At 46.2% G+C, this 19352-nt stretch overlaps 1 protein-coding gene across 1 annotated transcript in view; it reads right to left on the bottom strand.

Annotated features, from left to right (window-relative positions):
- LMNB2 (lamin B2) overlaps nucleotides 1-18564 on the bottom strand; it is a 40433-nt gene extending 21869 nt beyond the window's left edge. Inside the window, exons 1-2 of the mRNA XM_021528183.3 lie at nucleotides 18290-18564; nucleotides 9328-9464 (exon numbers count right to left, since the gene is read on the bottom strand). Of these exons, the coding sequence (XP_021383858.1) occupies nucleotides 9328-9464; nucleotides 18290-18526 (374 nt within the window). The 5' untranslated portion in view covers nucleotides 18527-18564. The remainder of the gene's footprint in view (nucleotides 1-9327; nucleotides 9465-18289) is intronic.
- Nucleotides 18565-19352: the final 788 nt, after the last annotated feature.

Raw genomic sequence — 19352 nt, 5'->3', positions numbered from 1 at the left:
TGCACCTGTGGTCCATAAGCTGTTTTAAGGGCCCACATAAATAGCTTTGAAGAGACTTCCTACTACATACAGGCTTTTAAAAGCTCTTTATTCAATCTGCAACTCCAAACATGGAAAAAAACTATTATGTTTCAAAAAAAAAAAAAAAAAGCTGAAAAAACACTGTTCTAGATTAATACAAACCTTGCTAACCAGTCCGGATCCTGAAGCTTGGTTCCCAAAACGCTCAGCACTTGTACTGTCTTCTTGAATTTCTGATTTGCCTGAACTGGCCAGAATTACTTTACAAAAATCCTCCATTATTGAGTATTGGTGTGCCCTACACACAGTGCTCTTTACCTGTGGCTCATACAGTGGTTTACCAATGGTTTACATGGTTCAGCATGAAGGCCCAGGTAAATCTTTTTCTAAGCTGACATCTTTATTTTGTGATGCAATATGCTTGTGTTTTCTATCTGCATTTCATGGTTTAGATCTTGGAATTTGTTTTTATTTAACTGTAACCAATTTTTCTTATCATCAGTCCAATCTGTCACTGTGAATTCTGTTCTGCAACATATGTGCAGTGTCTTCACACTCAGCAGCTTCCTGGAGGCACAGACAAAACATGGCTTCTATTTAAAAGACAGTTATTTAGCAGTAGTCAGAAGGTTACAAGCACTATATTACACATGTGTTGTAAAAGAAGCCACTGTGCCTGTGTCACAACCAATCAGACCTGGGAGCCTTCTGCCTGTGCAGGACTCAAAGAGCAAATGCCACTTCACTCTGATCATGAACAGCAGTATGTGCTCACACAACCTCCTGCTTCCTCCCACCTGCAGAAGCCAGGCAGCAAGCGAGTGCTTCCAGGGATGGGAATGAATAGAAGTATTTGATGTACAGCTTGAACCATACAGAATTCTTGACAGTGCCAACCTATTCCAAGCAAACAACAGAATGGCAATGCTCGGGATCCCTCCTGGCCAGACTGTGCTGGCATCCTTGAATCTCTCCTCTGTTATGAGCTTGAAAGAGAGATAGAGGAAATAGTAGTGAATATAAACTTATGCAATAACCTACTCTTCCATTACACAGTTCTCAAAGCAAGTTTGGTCTGAGAGAAGCACCATCTGACTATCAGCATAGACAGGGAAGCTTCAGTAATGAGCTAGATGTCAAGTGAACACTGCAAATCAGACAAAAAATTGAAAGTTGTGCTTACAAGAATCATATTTAAAATCTGGCCGTATCACAAGCTAGACACTCCATGAACACTCCAAGAACATTACAAGCATCTCAATGGACTAGAAGGAATTAAATAGAAGAAACTCTAAAGCTGAGGAATTCAACTCTACTGGTATGAACTGTAAACACAGAGACAAACACAGAAAACCAGGTATTTTTTCCTCATCTATCGCACAAGACAAGCAAACAAAAAGAGTAAATTAGTTTGGTAGAATTTGTCATTGAAGTGACTGGTAAGGGGCAACTCAGTTGTCCACACTGGATGAGGGAGTGATCCAAGGGAAAATACCATCTCCATCACTTTACATGTACAATTTTCCACAACAAAGTATTTGTAACATCTCTTAGGGCTATGAAAAGTCTAAAGAACAGGAATCAACTGGATTCTCACTATCTGCCAAGTGAAGATACTTCTAAGGATACCTTAATCAAAACAGAGAAACACCATATTGCAGAACACGAGAGGTGAACCAAATTCCCAGTTACTACTGTTGCTCTCTTATGGAGTTTGTTTTAAAAGCCAAGCAAGAAGAGTACCTGCTATCACAAGACAAGAGAGACAACCTTAGTCCATGTGATGCCAACTGCCATGCAAAATATACTATCCAAAATAAATGCCAAGACTGCTGGCCTGAGGCTTTGAAGAGGAAAAAGTCCCAACAGGAACATCCCAGTAGGGCCAGATGGGATTCACCTCACTACACTTCAGAGGTTTTACAGCTGACCTAGTTACCGTAGGACTTTTTCATGGTTAACAAAAGGTGACCTAACCAAGTCCACAAATACCATCACACAGCTTGCCTGACCACATGCAGGCCTATGGTATTAGCCATGCTTCAACAGACTTTACACTGACTCACTCAAATGCAGATGCTTACACTATAGCTATTTCATGTTTGGACAGTTGTTTTAGGACAAATTACAAAAATATCTCCAATGGATGACTTTAAAAAGAGGGCCCAGCAGAGAAAATGAGCATCCAGTGATATAGCAAAATTTACAGAGAAAACATGAAATACTTTATCATAAATCAACTAGCTAGTCAGAAAAAAAATAAAAGACAGGAGAGGGAAACACTTAAGTCCTATTATAACCACTTAGCTGCAAATGAAGAGAGATGAGAAATTTAAAGCAGGCCTTAGTGGCACTGCCAGATTAAAATCTATTTTATAGATGACACCATTTGATAAACAGGTGATGTACATAATTACCTGCTCAGGAAAAATCTGTAATTCACAAATCTTATATATTAAAATAGGTAGCAAAATTCAATTAGAAGCAAAAATTTATTTTTCCACTACATATATTAACTTTAAAAAAGTTTATACTGCTAAACAGTGTTTTATTACAAATAATTCTCATGGGAATTGAAATAATGGATTCTACTTCACTTCAGGAACTAGTTTATTATGCCAATTCTCTGTGATGCAAACTGAACAGGAGTAAAAATATTTAGTCAGTACAAGGTCTTCTCCCAGCACATTTACATTGTAGCTTCATGTCTTTTCAAGGCAACACTGCTTCTATATTCCCAAACTGCTCAGAGCCAACCCTTTCCCTTTGCTTCCATCCCTCCCATCAATCATACAGTGAACCAGACAATAAAAATCATTAATTAACCCTCATTGGGTGGATCAATTTTAATCTAGACGTCTTGCTCAATCCAGTTTACCAATGTCCTGGTTTGAAAAGCAAAACCAGTGAGAGGCTCTAAGTCAGAAGTACAATTTATTAGGAAAAAGGGAACAGAGAACCAAATACATACAATAGCACAAAAGAAGAACCACTGACAGAGTTAGAGATACAACCTGACATTTGCTGGCTAGGGCAGTGGTAGCAGATATGGCTCTGTCCAAACAGTGCTCCTGTAGACTGATGTAGTTTCCCTCTGGAGGTCCAGTGTAGAGAAGGTCTCAGCTGTTCCCCTTGGAAGAGTGGATCTCCTTGCTGTCTGCACAACCCCGCTCATATCCTTGATGGCATCATTTGGCTCCTCCCTATGGGCGGAGCATCTCACAACAGAATGCTGTGATCTTATCAGTCATCTGCCTAAAAGAACAGGTCCTCCTGGAGGGACTTACCTCTGAGTCACGAGATAAGGAAAGAAAGGGATTGCATCTTGAGGTGGGGTAATGGAATATACCCCAATATTATAACCTAGGACATAATCTGCTCCTTATTCTATTACCACCTATACCCAAACCAACATATTTTTACAAATACAGACTGAAGCTTCACATACAGTTCTCGCTTAAAATTAGGTCTCCTTGTGGTACACAATGGGTTTTCCCATCCTTCTGCATTACCCACCAAGTGTAACCAGTTCCTTGAGCAAAAAAAACCCCATGGATGGGTTTGCCCCTGCCTGTGGTGGGGTTAATCCAAACAGTCTTTCCTAGAATGCCTTTCATGTGTATCACAGGAACGTTGTCTCCATCTACTGTGTGCAGGGGCTCAGACTGGGCTGGTCCAGCTCAATTGATGGATCCTCGGGTGTTGACCATCCACGTGGCTTTCGCCAAGTTCAGTTCCCAGTTTCCGAAGCTTCCTCCGCCAAATGCCTTCAGGGTCATTTTAAGCAGTCCATTACACCGTTCAACTTTCCTGGCAGCTGCTGCATGATAGGGGATATATCAATTCAATACCATGTTCCCTGGCCCAGGTATTTATAAGGCCATTTTTGAAATGGGTTCCATTGTCCAACTCAATTCTCTCAGGGGTGCCATGTCTCCGCAGGACTTGCTTTTCTAGCCCAAGATGGTATTCTGGGCAGTAGCATGAGGCAGAGGGTAGGTTTCCAACCATCCTGTGATTGCTTCCACCATGGTCAGTATGTAGCATTTACCTTGGCGGGTTTGGGGAAGCATGATGTAGTCAATTTGCCAGGCTTCCCCATACCTGTACTTCAACCATTGTCCACCGTACCACAGAGGCTTTACCCACTTGGTCTGTTTGATTGCAGCATAGGTTTTGCAGTTGTGGATGACCTGTGAGATGTTGTTCATAGTAAGGTCCACCCCCTTAGTCATGGGCCCATCGGTATGTAGCATCTGTCCCCTGATGACCAGAAGCATCATGAGCCAAACGAGCTAGGAATAATTCTCCCTTATGCTGCCAGTTGAGATCCACCTGTGATACTTCCACCTTGGCAGCTTGGTCCACCTGCTTGTTGTTGTGATGCTCTTCATTAGCCCAACTCTTGGGTATGTGTGCATCCACATGTCGAATCTTTACAGTCAGCCTTTCTATCCTGGTGGCAGTGTCCTGCCAAATCTCGGCGGCCCAGATGCGTTTCCCTCTGTGCTGCCAGTTGGCCTTTTTCCAGCAACTCAGCCATCCATGAGCAGCTGTAGAGATAAGAGTCTCGGCCACTTTTCTCATTCAGCAATATCTAAAGCCAGCTGGACAGCTTTAAGCTCTGCAACCTGACTTGATCCACCTTGCCCCTCAGTGGCTTGTGCAACTTGTCGTGTGGGGCTCCACACTGCAGCTTTCCATTTCCGGTTAGTGCCTACAATTTGGCAGGAACCATCAGTGAAAAGAGCATGTTGTCTTTCAGTCTCTGGTAGCTCATTGTATGGTGGAGCTTCTTCAGCACATGCTACCTGCTCTTCCTCCTCAGAAGACAATCCAAAAGTCTCCCCTTCAGGCCAGTTTGTTATAACTTTCAGAATCCCAGGGCGATTTGGATTTCCGATACGGGCGTACTGGATGATGAGGACAATCCATTTACTCCATGTGGTGTCGGTGGCATGATGTGTGGAAGGAACCTTTCCTTTAAACACCCACCCCAGCACTGGTAGCTGGGGTGCCAGAAGCAGCCGTGTTTCAGTGCCAATTACTTCCAAAGCAGCTTGAACTCCTTCATAGGCAGCCAAGATTTCCTTCTCTGTGGGAGTGTAATTTGCTTCAGAGCCTCTATAACTCCGACTCCAGAATCCCAGTGGTCGACCCCGAGTCTCACCAGGCACCTTCTGCCAAAGGCTCCAGAACAGACCATGGTTCCTGGCCACAAAGTAGAGCACATTTGTTAGCTTCGGTCCTGTTCTGACTGGGCCAAGGGCTACCGCATGAGCGATCTCCTGCTTGATCTGGGTGAAGGCTTGTTGCTCTTCAGGGCCCCAGTGGAAATCATTCTTCTTGTGGGTAACCAGGTAGAGAGGGCTCACAATTTGGCTGTACTCAGGAATGTGCATTCTCCAGAAACCTATGGCACCTAGGAAAGCTTGTGTTTCCTTCTTGTTGGTAGATGGAGACATAGCAGTGATTTTTTTGATTACTTCTGTTGGGATCTGACGACGTCCATCTTGCCAATTGAATCCTAGAAACTGAATTTCTTGAGCTGTTCCCTTAACTTTGCTTTGCTTAATGGCAAAACCAGCTTTCAGTAGAATCTGGACAATCATTTCTCCTTTTTCAAAAATTTCCTTTGCTGTGCTCCCCCATACGATGATGTCGTCAGTATACTGTAGATGTTCAGGAGCCTTGCTCTTTTCCAGTGCAGCCTGGATCAGTCCATGGCAGATAGTGGGGCCGTGTTTCCACCCCTGGGGCAGTCGGTACCAGGTGTACTGCACTCCCCTCCAGTAGAAGGCAAACTGAGGCCTGCATTCTGCTGCCAAAGGGATGCAGAAGAAGGCATTGGCGATATCAATGGTCGCATACCACTTTGCTGCCTTGGACTCTAACTCGTACTGGAGCTCCAACATGTCTGGCACGGCAGCACTCAGTGGTGGTGTAACCTCACTTAGGCCGCAGTAGTCCACTGTCAGTCTCCATTCTCCACTGGACTTGCGCACTGGCCATATAGGGCTGTTGAAAGGGGAATGAGCTTTGCTAACCACCACTTGGCTCTCCAGTTTACGGATCATCTCATGGATGGGAATCACAGTCTCTGTTGGTGTGATATTGCCAACAGTGTACTGTTGCTGTGGCAATTGGTACCTGTTGCTCTTCAACTCTCAGCAGTCCCACAGCAGAAGGGTCATCTGAAAAACCAGGCAAGGTATTCAGTTTCCGGATGTCTTCTGTCTCTACAGCAGCTATCCCGAAAGCCCAACAATGTCCTTTTGGATCTTTGAAATATCCATTTCTGAGGTAGTCTATGCCAAGGATACATGGGGCCTCTGGGCCAGTCACAATGGGGTGTTTCTGCCACCCATTCCCAGTTAAGCTTACTTCGGCCTCCAATACAGTCAGCTGCTGGGATCCTCCTGTTACCCCAGAGATGGAAATGGATTCTGCTCCTACATAACTTGATGGCATCAGGGTACATTGGGCACCGGTGTCAACCAAAGCTGTATATTTTTGTGGGTCAGATGTGCCAGGCCATTGGATCCACACAGTCCAATAGATCCGACTGTCCCTGTCCTCTACCTGGCTAGAGGCAGGGCCCCTCTATGCCTGGTCATAGTACACATTTCTCTCTTCCTGCAAATAGCTTCCTGAAGTTCCTTCAAGAGGGTCGGTCATATCATTATTCCTATATTGTCTAGAATTTCATGTGTGAGAGACTGGAGCAGCATTGACTCTAGATGAGCTTCTCGTGTTGGGGGTTCCTCTTTTCAGTTCACGTACCCAGGCTGCTAAGGAGGAGGTGGGTTTTCTGTCCCACTTCCTCATGGCTTCTCCATGCTCCTGAAGGAAAAACCAGAAGTTACCTCATGGAGTGTATCCTCTCTCCTTGGCTGGGGAACACCGGCTCCTAATGGCAGAGACTCTTGTTGGTTCTGGTGAGATCTGGTCAACTTCTTCCTTAAGTTCCTTTTTTAGTTTCTGATGGCTGTCTTCAATCAAGCCCTAGACTTGCTCAGCCAGTCTTGTTTCTAAGGACGAGACATGGGTATGAAACGGGGCGGTGACAGTGTCCTCGTAAATTCTTAGTTTATTGGCTAAGACACCCACCCTGTCCTCGCCTTCTCTCCATTGCAGCGTTGCCAGGTAACGGGAATACATCTCTGTTCCAAGCTGTGCAAATATCAACTACATCTGTGATTTGCACTGGACACAATCTGAGCTCTTAGGAAGTCTCGTCTTCTGAGAAAATTATCTCCAGCACAGCCAATTCCCTCAGGCATCGGATACCTTGTTCTATTGTGCTCCATTTTCCTTGGTGTACGTGGAGGTCTTCTTTGCAAAGGTATCTATCCCTCATGCTTGTCAGCAGTAGTCGCCAGAGACTGAGAGTTTCTTGGGTTCTCCCAATCCCCTGGTCAATGACCACATCCCTGGACAGTACTCCCAGTTGCTTGGCCTCACTTCCATCCAGAATGGTATCATTGGCTGCAGCATCCCAGATGCGGAGCAGCCAGGTCAGGATGGACTCGTTCATCTGGCGGGTGAATTCTCTCTGCAGGTCATGCAGCTCACCCAGGGATAGAGACCAAGTGATGATTTCTGGCTCTGTCTCTTCTGCTGGGTGCGAGGGTCCTGCCACATCCTCGTCGGTCACTATGCGGACTGATTTGCTTTTTGATTTCTTCTTCTGAATGGGGGCAACTGCTACTGGTTCAGGCTGTTTGGGTTCAGTGATGGTCTGTGTGGAAATGCTGACGGTGCTTTGGGTTTCTTCCTCCTCTGTGAGTTTGTGTAGACACAGACACTGTTGCTTTATTTGTGGTTCTTTCTTCTTCTATGACAGTCTGCATGGACACAGATGCTGCTGTTTCACATTCGGTTCCTTCCTCTTCTGGCACAGTCTGTATAGACATGGATGCTGTTTCGCTGCTGGTTTCTTCTTCCTTTGTGGCAGTCTGCGTGGGCATGGATACTGTTGTTTTGCCTCTCCTTTCTTCTTCTTCAAGAAAATGCTGCACCACATCATATAGTGCTTTGCTCCTAAGCAGGTTGCAAGATGTGCAGAGAAGACAAAACAGAACTAACAGCAACACTATGCTATCTTTGGTATATAGAAAGAGCTCAACCTTTTCAAAAATGGCGTGTCAAACCTGAAAGGCTGGGAAAAGTAATTCTTTACCCCCCCCCCCCCCAGGGACTGGGTGAGATTTTTGAGGCCCCAAACATAGCAGCTTAGATGAGGACAAGAAAACAAAAGTGAATATATATTCCAAATTACATTCATTGTTTCTGAGGTTATCATGCTATAGAAATAATAGACCAATAATGCAATTTTTATACTGTATCCTGATTTACACAGGAGCATTATGATCAGCAGATAATGCCTGAGCATGGAAAAACATAGAGTTAGGTATGAGACCCATATAAACATGTTAAGCATCATAGCAAAATTGTAATTTTGACTTTCTTAGTAGCTTCTAGCCCCACATTGGGCGCCAAAATTATGCCCTGGTTTGAAAAGCAAAACCAGTGAGAGGCTCTAAGTCAGAAGTACAATTTATTAGGAAAAAGGGAACAAAGAACCAAATACACACAATATAACAAAAGAAGAACCACTGACAGAGTTAGAGATACAACCTGACATTTGCTGGCTAGGGCGGTGGTAGCAGATATGGCTCTGTCCAAACAGTGCTCCTGTAGACTGATGTAGTTTCCCTCTGGAGGTCCAGTGTAGAGAAGGTCTCAGCTGTTCCCCTTGGAAGAGGGGATCTCCTTGCTGTCTGCACAACCCCGCTCATATCCTTGATGGCATCATTTGGCTCCTCCCTATGGGCGGAGCATCTCACAACAGAATGATGTGATCTTATCAGTCACCTGCCTAAAAGAACAGGTCCTCCTGGAGGGACTTACCTCTGAGTCACGAGATAAGGAAAGAAAGGGATTGCATCTTGAGGTGGTAATGAAATACACCCCAATATTATAACCTAGGACAACCAAGCAGCTGCACACATGCACGTTCATGTAAGGGGAGGTATGACACAACAAAGCAGGCACAGCCATTTGCTTGACTCGCATATCACATGACATTCATCTTACATTTACAAATATACTTGTGTATATACTGCTGGAATTATGTGCTCTGACAGTTGTACCAACAAGCTGAAGGATTTTCCCTCTGACATGGAGGGAATCTTCTCATGGATCTGCTTCCAAAAGGCGTTTTAAGAAGCATCATTAGTATAATTTGCACAGCAAATATTGTCCATTCTAATTGAAAGAAAAGAAATTGAATACTCTCCTCACCTTTTATTGAACTCCTCAAGTTCTGCTCTCAGCTTTCCTATTTCAATTTGTAATCTAGCCCTCTCTTTGGCAGTTTCATCCAGAACTCTTCGAGCATCAGCCAGTTCAGACTCATAGAGACTCTTGATTCCACTCACCTAAGGCAAAAAAAAAGTATTGGGTATGAGAACATCACAACAACTATCAAAGAACTGAAACATAGGACCAGGTTACACACAAGTTTCTTTTGAAAAAGGGTGTATGATATGATTACTGCCATTTAAGAACATTCTATATTGAACATTTTCCATTAACGAGCAACCCAAATATTTAGTTTTTATTACCACTGCGACAAAACATACTATGTTTGAAATGTGCAAACCTTCCCAAGAGATAAACTGAACTAGATCAGTGCACCTTACAATCTTAACTTCAATTACTTGCCGTTATTCCCAACACTGCTGCTTTGGGAGATTTTTTTTTTTTTTTAACACATGAAGACATTTTGTGGAATACAAGCCCAAGGGCCCAATTTGACTCTGCTGTTCTTCCACTACAAAGCTACAAAGGGTCTGAAACCAGATGAACTATAGAAATGTGAACTGCTCAGAAATGAGCTTCCAGTCTTCTCTATCTCATAGGATAAAGAACTACAGACTTCTCCCTGTCCCAAAATCATTTATCATATAATCAGCAATACAAACTGCATGAGGCATCTTGAAGTCTTTTATACCTTTTTATTTTTTATAAGGCATGATTATTTCAAAGTTATATCAGACAACTAAAAGGTACAGACCATGTAAGAATACTACTTTTGCTTCTGTGAAAGGATGCCAGAACAACTTTCATAGAATCATAAAATATGCTGAGTTAGACCTGTCAGGAGCATCAAGTCATACTCCTGGCACTGCACAGAGCACCCCAACAATCTTACATTGTGCCTGAGAGTATTGCCCAAATGCTCCTTGAGCTCTGGCAGCCTTGGTGCTCTGAACACTTCCCCAGGGAGCATGTCCAGTGCCCAACTACCTCCTGGGAAAAAACATCCTGATATCCAAACTAAACCTTCCCTGACTCAGCTCCATGCTGTTTCCTCAAGCTCTCTCACTGGTCATGAGAGTGTACAGACTGGTACCTGCCTCTCATGAGGAGGTTGAATACTGCATTGAGGTCTCCCTTTATTTTCCTCCAGGCTGAACAAACCAAGTGCCCTCAGCAGCTCCTCATACAACTTCCTCTCTAGACCCTTCCCCATCCTTGTGGCCCTTCTTTGGACACTTCTCTATTAGCTTAATATCTTTTTTATACTGTGGTGCCCAAAACTGCCCCCAGAACTCAAGGTGAGGCTGCTCCAGTGCAGAGCAGAGAGACACAATCCTCTCCCTCGCCCAGCTGGCAAGGACATGGTTGGCCCTCCTGGCTCCAGGGCACTGCTGACTCAGATCCAACTTCAATCAATCAATCAGAACCCCTAGGCCCCTTTCTGTAGCCCCTCTTCAGCTTCTTGTTCCCCAGTCCATCTACACAACCATGGCTGCCCCATCCTAGGGGCAGCATCTAGCACTTGCCCTTGTTAAACTTCAGATGGTTGTTGATTTCCCATCTCTGATTGGTCAACATTTCTCTGGAGGGCCTCTCTTCCCTTGCAGGTGTTGAAAGCTCCTCCCAGTTTAGTGTCACTGGCAAACTTTCGTAGAATCCACCACAGTCCTGGATCTAAAGATCATTGATGAAGATATTGATGGGCTAAGGATGGAACTCCACTTGTGATCAATGTCAGCCTGATGTCCCTCCATTACTATAACCCATTGTGACCAATTCGTGAGCCAGTTCCTCACACAGCATGTGACAGGGTTATCCAGCTGTATGCTGAACATTTAGTCAGGTGGATCCTGATCCTGTCTCTCTGAAGCAGTTGTGAATCCTGAAAGATAGTTCCATGGTCAAAGAATCAAAGAATGAGTTGGGTTGGAAAAGACCTTAAAACTCATCTCATTCCAACCCCTTGCCATGTGCAGGGTCACCTTCCACTATCCCCAGTTGTTCCAAGCCTCAATCTGGCCTGAACACTTCCAGGGATGGGGCAGGCATAGCTTCTCTGAACAGATCAGAGGTTCAGAATGCCCTCTCCCCTGCTGCCCACACTGGGGGCTCAGCCCATCACAGAGGGGGTTTGTGGGGGCTAGTGCCCATGGTCAGGGCAGGTTGAGCCTCTCACTCACCAACACCCCCAAGTCCGTCCCAGAGTGACTCTCAATCTATTCTCCACCCAGACTAAATTTGCACTGCGGGTTTGTTACAGAATCCAAAACCCTGCTGCCAACAGCAGTTGTGGAATCCAGAGCTGCTCTGCAGGATCTGCTTGGCTATCCTCAAGCCCTTCACTCTCCTCACACCACCTGGGCTCTGATGCCACTGATGATCACTGTCTTGATTTGAAAGACAGGTGTCTGCCAAGGAAGGCAGAAACCTCCCTGGGAATTGAAAATGTGACCCCCTTCTCCCCAAATTATTATAACTTTGAAATTTTGGGACTTTCAGGCAAAGATAAAGGAAAACAAATAACAGTTCTTTACTAGTATGTGTATGTACAACAAGGCAAACAAACAACAGCAGCAGCAACAACAAACACACCCAGTCCCAGCCTGGAGCCCAGACCCGGCCCCGGTCCGGAGCCCAGACCCGTCCCCGGCCCGGAGCCCAGACCCGGCCCCGGCCCGGAGCCCAGACCCGGCCCCGGCCTCTCCCGACCACCCGCACTCTCCCCTTTGGCACAGTTCCGGGCACAGCCGGCAGGGGCGCCGGTGGCTCCCGGCCGGGCCGGGCAGGTGCGATGATTCCCCCGCGGCTGCAGGGGGCGCTGTGGCGCGGGCTCAGCCGCCTCGCCCCACGGCAATGGCGGGTGAAAGAGAGAAAGGGCTTCCTTTGCAAACCCTCAGTGGGGCAGCTGGTCTCAGCGCCACTTGGAAAGCTGAATGGCCTGCAGCAGGAACTTCAGAGAAACAAGCTGGAAGAGCAGCGGCAGGCACACCCAGGGTGGCAAACACAGTGAGGCCAGGGTCAGCGAGACCCAGAGAGTCCAATAAAGTGTAGCAAAAAGCCAGAAACAGACGCTAAAAGCAGAGAGGCTGGGCAGTGGCAGCTGGGAGACACTTCATCCCAGGAGCTCAGGGTTCCAGGTTTTCCCCTGGGGCACCCCAGTAGATGAGGGTCCTTTGCAGTGAGGTTGGGTATTGAAAAGGTCACAGTTCAACGGCCGCTCTTATAAGCAAAGGCTCATACATGGTAGTAGAAGCAGGACAGAACTCCGTGGTGGCAGCAAATTCTCCCTGCAGTAGCAGCAGCCCAACTGCCTGCCTTCTGACCCTGAGAGCGAGTGAGGAGTTGAGCCCAGCCCCTGAACCTCCAGCCAAAATCTCATAGTGCCTCTGCACTTCTCAAGAGAAAACCTTAGGTACTGCAGCCAGCTGCATGCCTTCTGCACATCTTGGCCTTTGTCTTTCTCAATATATAGTTGCAGTCTCTTAAGCAACAAATGGGAGAAAAACTCCGTATGAGAAAGAAAAGGGAAAAAACCCAACAACAAAATCCAAAACCAAAAAACTCCCAAAACCAAAAACAGCCAAGCCAAAAAAACCCCAAACAGAACCCACCCCTAACCTCCAACAATGACCCAGAGCCATGTAGTTATGTCTGATACTCTTCAGGTCCCTCTTGTCCCCAGCACTGGTCCCTCTGTTGAGGAGCAGAATGGATAAACGCATATGGCCATGTGAGCTTCAGCAGATTTTCTACAATGCCCAGAATACAAACCCTGGGAAGCAGCAACAAACATTCCAAGATGACAAGTTAGGCCAGCAAATTGGTCTCTCAACTGTGAAAATGGAAACCCCATATGAAAGCAAAGGAAAAAAACCCAAAATGTTTACCAGAAAACAAAAGGATATGCTGCAGCCCAATCCACTTCATGTCCATGTGCACCCAAGCATAACTTTTCCTGCACATAGGCCAACCTAGACACCCTTATTGCACCACAAATGTACTTTCACTTTTTTACCCCCTCTTTTGCTGGCAAAAGAGTCTGTGAGTTTGTAGTTGGGCAACACAGGAGCAAGGAAATAGAAAAAGAAAACAGAGATGCTTCCATAGCAGACTCTGAAAGCTACAACTGCTGGATGCTCTTACCTACCTTCACTGGGAGCATTTAAAGCTCAGTAGGCAGTGGGTCAAGGGCAGACACACCAACACCCTCTCAAAACAACCCCACTTGAGAAAAGCTGCAGCATGTAATTCAGTGAAGACTTGAAACATGTCAAGAAGGCACTGAAGCAACATGCTAGAAACGAGAACATGGCAAGAAACATGTTCCAGCCAACCACAAGTGACTCCAGACAAATTTGGCGATGAAACATTAATCTCATAAGAATACATTAATGTGCAAAACATAAGTGTATTCCCACCAGGTGTGGCTTAGTATGTTCTTATTTAGCCAGTTATAGATTGACAAAGGACTGCCAGTCAGCTATAGCTCAAGCCCACCGAGAATATCAGTCAAGTTCTCAAGAACAATGAAGATGTGTGTTACGTCACCTCCCAGATGACATCTACAGTGCCAGAAAATAATTTAACTCAGTATTTCAGAGGATGCAACTTGAGTGACCCAACATCTACAGCAGCGTCTAAGCATGTATTTTGCAGGTGACACCTAGGCAACACCAGACACTCATATCCTGGTCATGACAGTAGTTCTGGTCACCAAAGGGCATGGTAGCTCCAACACTGGCAGGTAAGAGGAAACCATGTGAGATTGCAGCCACCTGCACTCACATCCACAGAGATGGAAAGACATGGATGAATAAGGAACCCCATAGATCCTGCTTTTGTTACAAGGGCAATTCCCATCGGGAGCTGAGGCTCCCAAGGATCTTATTTTTCTAATTCTCCTTTGAGGGGGGAGCACAGTGGGGTGTCCTCAGAACAGCGCAGTAATCTCTCCTGTCCCCATTAAAACATCTATTCAAGAAGGCTACAACCATAAGCACTGCAGGAGAGGGAAGGGAGTTAGTAAAAGGGAATTGAGGAGAGCTCTAGGACTGTTCTCTTAACTCTTCCAGTATGTCCCCTCCCAGCCTCACAAATTATGTTATTGCAACAGTGACCCCAACACAGTGAGAACAGAATCAGTCATGTACTAAGGTTTAAAAAAACAAGGGGATAAGCTCAATTTCTCTTCTGTCACAGGCTACCTTACACAAGGGCAGTGATGGAGGAAAGCAGAAAAGGAATGAGAACAGTTAGAGGTTCCCTCAGCCACATCTGTAAACCTTTTTTTTTGCATTTGACTGAGGGCTTACAGTATATACTTTTTATCTGTCTAGGTACCTACTGCATACTGTCGGAATCTGAGGTATTGATGATCCTGAGATTGTAGAAAGTCTCTGTCTTTCAGCCCTGCTGCCAAAGAAGCCATAATTGGTCTGTGCTGGTTTCAAGGCTGTTTATTCTGTTTATCTCTAACATGTTCTGCTGCCCTGCCACAGCTCTGTCCTGCAGGACAACGTGTGGGGCTCTGCCCTCAGTGGGATGTTACAAACATTCAATACCAGAAACTCCCTGGGCTGCATTTACAATAACGTGCCAATATCTGTCACCTACGTTGGACAGTGTGTCCCCAGCCTGAACCAACAGAAAAATGCCAACACCACAGTGAGACATGGAGGGCATGAAGAAGGAGAAAAAGGACAGGACACACCCAATTTCCTCCATCTTGTCCCCTTTGGACCCCTTATCTAGAATCCTAAAATTTTACTTTTGCACCCATGCCACACTTAATTATTACTGATATCAAACACTCAGAGCTGGTAATTCATCCTGTAATATTGAAAACTCTTTTCCATGGACAGGTATCACAGACAGTGTCTCTGGGGGCTCTGTCCAGGGGGCTTCCTGACCCCTGCCAGGGTCCCAGACTTTCCAGGGCAGCCAGAGGGAAGCCCTTGATTCCCACACATACAAGTAAAGCAGCAATGGACAAGGTTAGGAAAAAGGCTTTAATTAAGAAAGAACTAAAGATCAATCAACTGCAAAGCTTCTTTTCTCTGCTGTTAAGAGATGGCAGCCCTGTGTTCATAAAAAAGAACAGGAATAATATTGTCTATGATTATGCTGAGACTGCCACACAAACAGCAAACAGCTGCTTTCTGCAATCTTCTTCAAACTGGTGATTGAAACAATGAGGAAAAAGTACATCCTGATCAGCTGATGATTAAAGAATCTCTGGCAGAAGAATGACTACAGCCCTTGCCTGATCAGCATCAGTAGAACTTCTCTCATCCAGGAGATGCTACCCTAAACCAGAACTTTGAGGACAGATCAAAACTGCTCCCACACTTGCAGGGTGGGGGCAGGCAGTGTCAGGAACGGTCACCCATTACTGAGGACATGTCATGTCAGTAAACAACAGTGTCACCCAGCTCAGGTATGGTCCCTGTGGAGTTGACAAACAAAGAACAAACATCTCTCTCATGTTAACCATGGTTCTGTATACTGCTTGCCATAGCTATCCTTAACCTTGAGAAATCCACTTTTGATCATGGACCCCATCATCTGCTCTCTAGGCAAAAGTCTCAGGTAGTAACCAATAGCCCACTGGTGAGCAGTTCTTCGTGTCTGCTTCCCACAATGTGCAGCATACCACCTACCACAGTGGCAGGTGATGTTTTCTGCCATTACCAAAGAAAAGCCAAAAATAATAGAATATTCAATTAGCTTTTATAAATAATAAATAAGATCCAACTCAAATTTACACACAGTTGAGAACAACAAAAATGAGCTTTCATTCTGAACACTGCGGAAAAAGAAAATAGTCTCCTATAAGCATGCAGAGCTTAGATGCTTACATATATATTTAATAACACAGAGAGAACAGTATGCAAATTTCACTGGATTATGTTTAACTGTGTTTCTACACAGAAGTTAAGAGCTGCTTTGGGGTATGTTTGTGGGGGTTGTGGGATTTGGAGGGTTTATTTTTATTTAATATCTTATTTCACACTAAGCCTAATCATTTTATGAATGCAAATTCCAACAGTTAATAATTGTCGGAATTTGCTGAATTGTCAGCAGAAAATCCAATCTACTAGGTTGGTCCCAAAAGTAAAAGGATATGATTCTCCCATTCCAGTAAATCAAAAATCTGACAACTATGTGAAGGCTTACTGCTTCCATAGTCCAAAACCAATGTCCACTACCCACTACCAACACAGTAAAACTATAAAGTTTCCTTTTGTGGACATATAAAAAGAATAAACAGACCTTCCTAAATGGATGAGGAAAGTATTTAACAAAGGTGGTCCAAAGGAAGAGCTTCATGAATCCTGAAGAAGTTTGTTATGTTCAAGGATTAAGACCTTTTTAAAGTCTGGATGAAAAAACTGGAGACAGAAAGCTCAAAGTAACCAAAAGGTTAAAAAGTAACCAAATATTCTCCAGTTTACTTTCTGATTACCGCATCAGAATACTTTTCAGAATTGCTCACACAGAACGCTGTTACAAGTTGGTTTATGCTCATGCTAAAAGTCGAATGAAATTATATCTACGTTGTCTGTTTGTTCTCTTACTTTTGCTACATGTGTGCTGTCAGTAGAATTACACTTTGCCTCTCGCATTTCAAAGGGATACTCCTTCTAGCCTCCAGAGATCTACAGCATAGAAATTCCCTAAATTAAATGTATTTATTTTGTTCATAGCATGATTTCACATGACAAGTGATGTTTCATGCTTAGAAACAGCTAGCGATTTTGAAAGCATGGAAGATACAATATATCATTAAGTGATACAAAGGGACTTTAAAGGTACTTTGGTTTTGGGCATATATGTACTGATTGCAGGTACTCCAAACCATCTCCAAATAAGACACTCTAGTATCTGCTCTGCTTAAACTAAATTAAATCAAACCCTATTCCCAACACTCCGAGCACCATTAAATCAGCATCTCAAGGGGTGAAAAAAGGAAAAAGAAAAAAAATTTAAAAGCTACACAGTGGCACAGCGATCCATCACATCCCAGAAGTTACAGTCCAGGCTGTTTATTGATAGGCTTTCCACAGCACCTTAACATCACCTCAGTGGCGGGACACCGCACCTTGCTGAGAGGGTTTGGGCTTGCACAGGACGGGACTGACCCCAGTGTGTCACCGACTACCTCCTTCCGGCATGAGGAAAGGAGAGTACCGCGGAAAGCAGACACCACAGAATAGGGAAAAGCAAGGTTTAGGGAAAAAAGTCACGCAGTTTTGTTCCAAAATTCGAGGAAACAAATCAGAGTCGCTTACACAGACTTGATTCCGAGTATTTACGGAATCTGTAAAATATTTTCTACAGTCAGAGGCAAAGCCAGTCTAAACCCTTTCAAATCTCCCATCCCATTGCATCAGCCATCAAGACAGAGGCCGTAGGGGACACCCAACACCCTGGTACCAGAGTACGCGTGTGCTGTGGGCGCGGGGCACTGGAGAGCTCGGACCGCCCGCGACCCCGGCCGAGCCCCGCCCGTGGCCAAGGGCCCCACAGCGGCTCCGCGCTGCAGCCCGGCCGGCGCGGGAGCCGCCAATACCGCCCGCAGCGCCGCGTCCGCCCCGCTCCACTCCCGCCACCGGCACGGGCTCCTCCCCGTGCCGAATCCCGGCCTGAGCCGCCTTGAATGTGTCGCCAGTAGCCCCTCAGCGCGACAGCGCGGCCAGAGAGCTGCCCCGCGGGGCCGCGCGAGTAGGTGCAGGGTCTCCATCGCCCCCGCTCCCCGCGCGGCGGACGGGCATGGCGCGGCGGCCGCACGGAGCCGCCACAGCGCACCCCGCGCAGGGAACGGGCGGGAACTGGCCGGGCGGGAACTGGCCGGGCGAGCCCCGGGCCACGGACCTGCCCCGGGATGGAGGTGGGGGGCGCCCCACAAGCAGTCGCTGCTGGTCCCCAACTCCGGCCGTACCTCCCGGGTGGTGACCTCCTCCTTCTCCGATATCTTCAGCAGAAGACGGTCGTTCTCCAGCTCCAGCGCCCGCACACGGTCAATGTAAACGGCCAGGCGGTCATTGAGCTGCCGCAGTTCCTCCTTCTCCTGCAGCCGGGAGATGCGGGTCGGCGACAGCGGGGTCCCGCCGGGGGTGCCGCGGCTCGGAGTGCCTGACATGGCGCTGGGCTGGCAGGCGGGCGGGCAGCGACTCATTCAATCCCGCCGCACCGGGGGAGGGAGCGCTAAGATGGCGGGCGGGCGGCCCCTCGCGCCGCGGCGCCGCCTGGGACATGCAGTCCCGCCGCCAAGATGGCCGCGGGGCTCAGCGCTGCCCGCCATTTTGCGCCTGATCAAGGCTCGCCGTTGCTGTTCGGATTACGCGTCAAGGACAGAACCGAGCGTGGGGCCGGTTCTGAAGCGAAGAGGTTTTGGTGGCGACTGTGGAAGGGGCCAGAGCGACCAACAGGACTGACCTTCACCCGCTCCTGGCGGAGCAGCAGCCCGGGTCGCTGACGGGGCTCAGGCCTGTGGGCTGATGGGTTCACTGAAAGGTGTATTCGTGTGTTTTCACTGTAGTTCCCTAAAATACCGCCCACAGCCGCCTGTGCACTGTGTGATTTTGCCCGTCTTTGCTGTCCGCTCTGCACAGGATAGGGTCCAGCTCTGTGCTGAAATGGAGAAAGCATTAGACGTCCCCAAGGTTGATGTTTTTAGGAGTTCCTAAAGAGTGATGTTTTTTGGCTACATAGTTAAAGTTTGTACAAACTAAAATTTGCTGAGTTTTCTGTTCCTGAATATTTGGAATTGTATTTTCCCCCAAAACCTCAAATTCTATCTGTTCTTGCACATTAACAAGTATAAACTGGATTACCATTCCCAAAAGCTATTCTTGGTCTTGTGCCTTTCAGCTACAAGGAAGGGCTGAGAAAAAGAAGTTGAAAAAACTGATTGAAAAGACTGTCATCTGTATGAACAGCAAAGAGAAAAAGTAGCAAGAGCATTATACAAAGATAGGTCTGGATAGAAAAACAGGAAAGAC

This window comes from Lonchura striata, chromosome 28 (genome assembly GCF_046129695.1).
Source record: "Lonchura striata isolate bLonStr1 chromosome 28, bLonStr1.mat, whole genome shotgun sequence".
NCBI classification, from domain to species: Eukaryota; Metazoa; Chordata; class Aves; order Passeriformes; family Estrildidae; genus Lonchura; species Lonchura striata.
The sequence above is the reverse complement of the archived record's forward strand: the minus strand, read 5'-3'. Positions and strand labels throughout refer to the sequence as shown.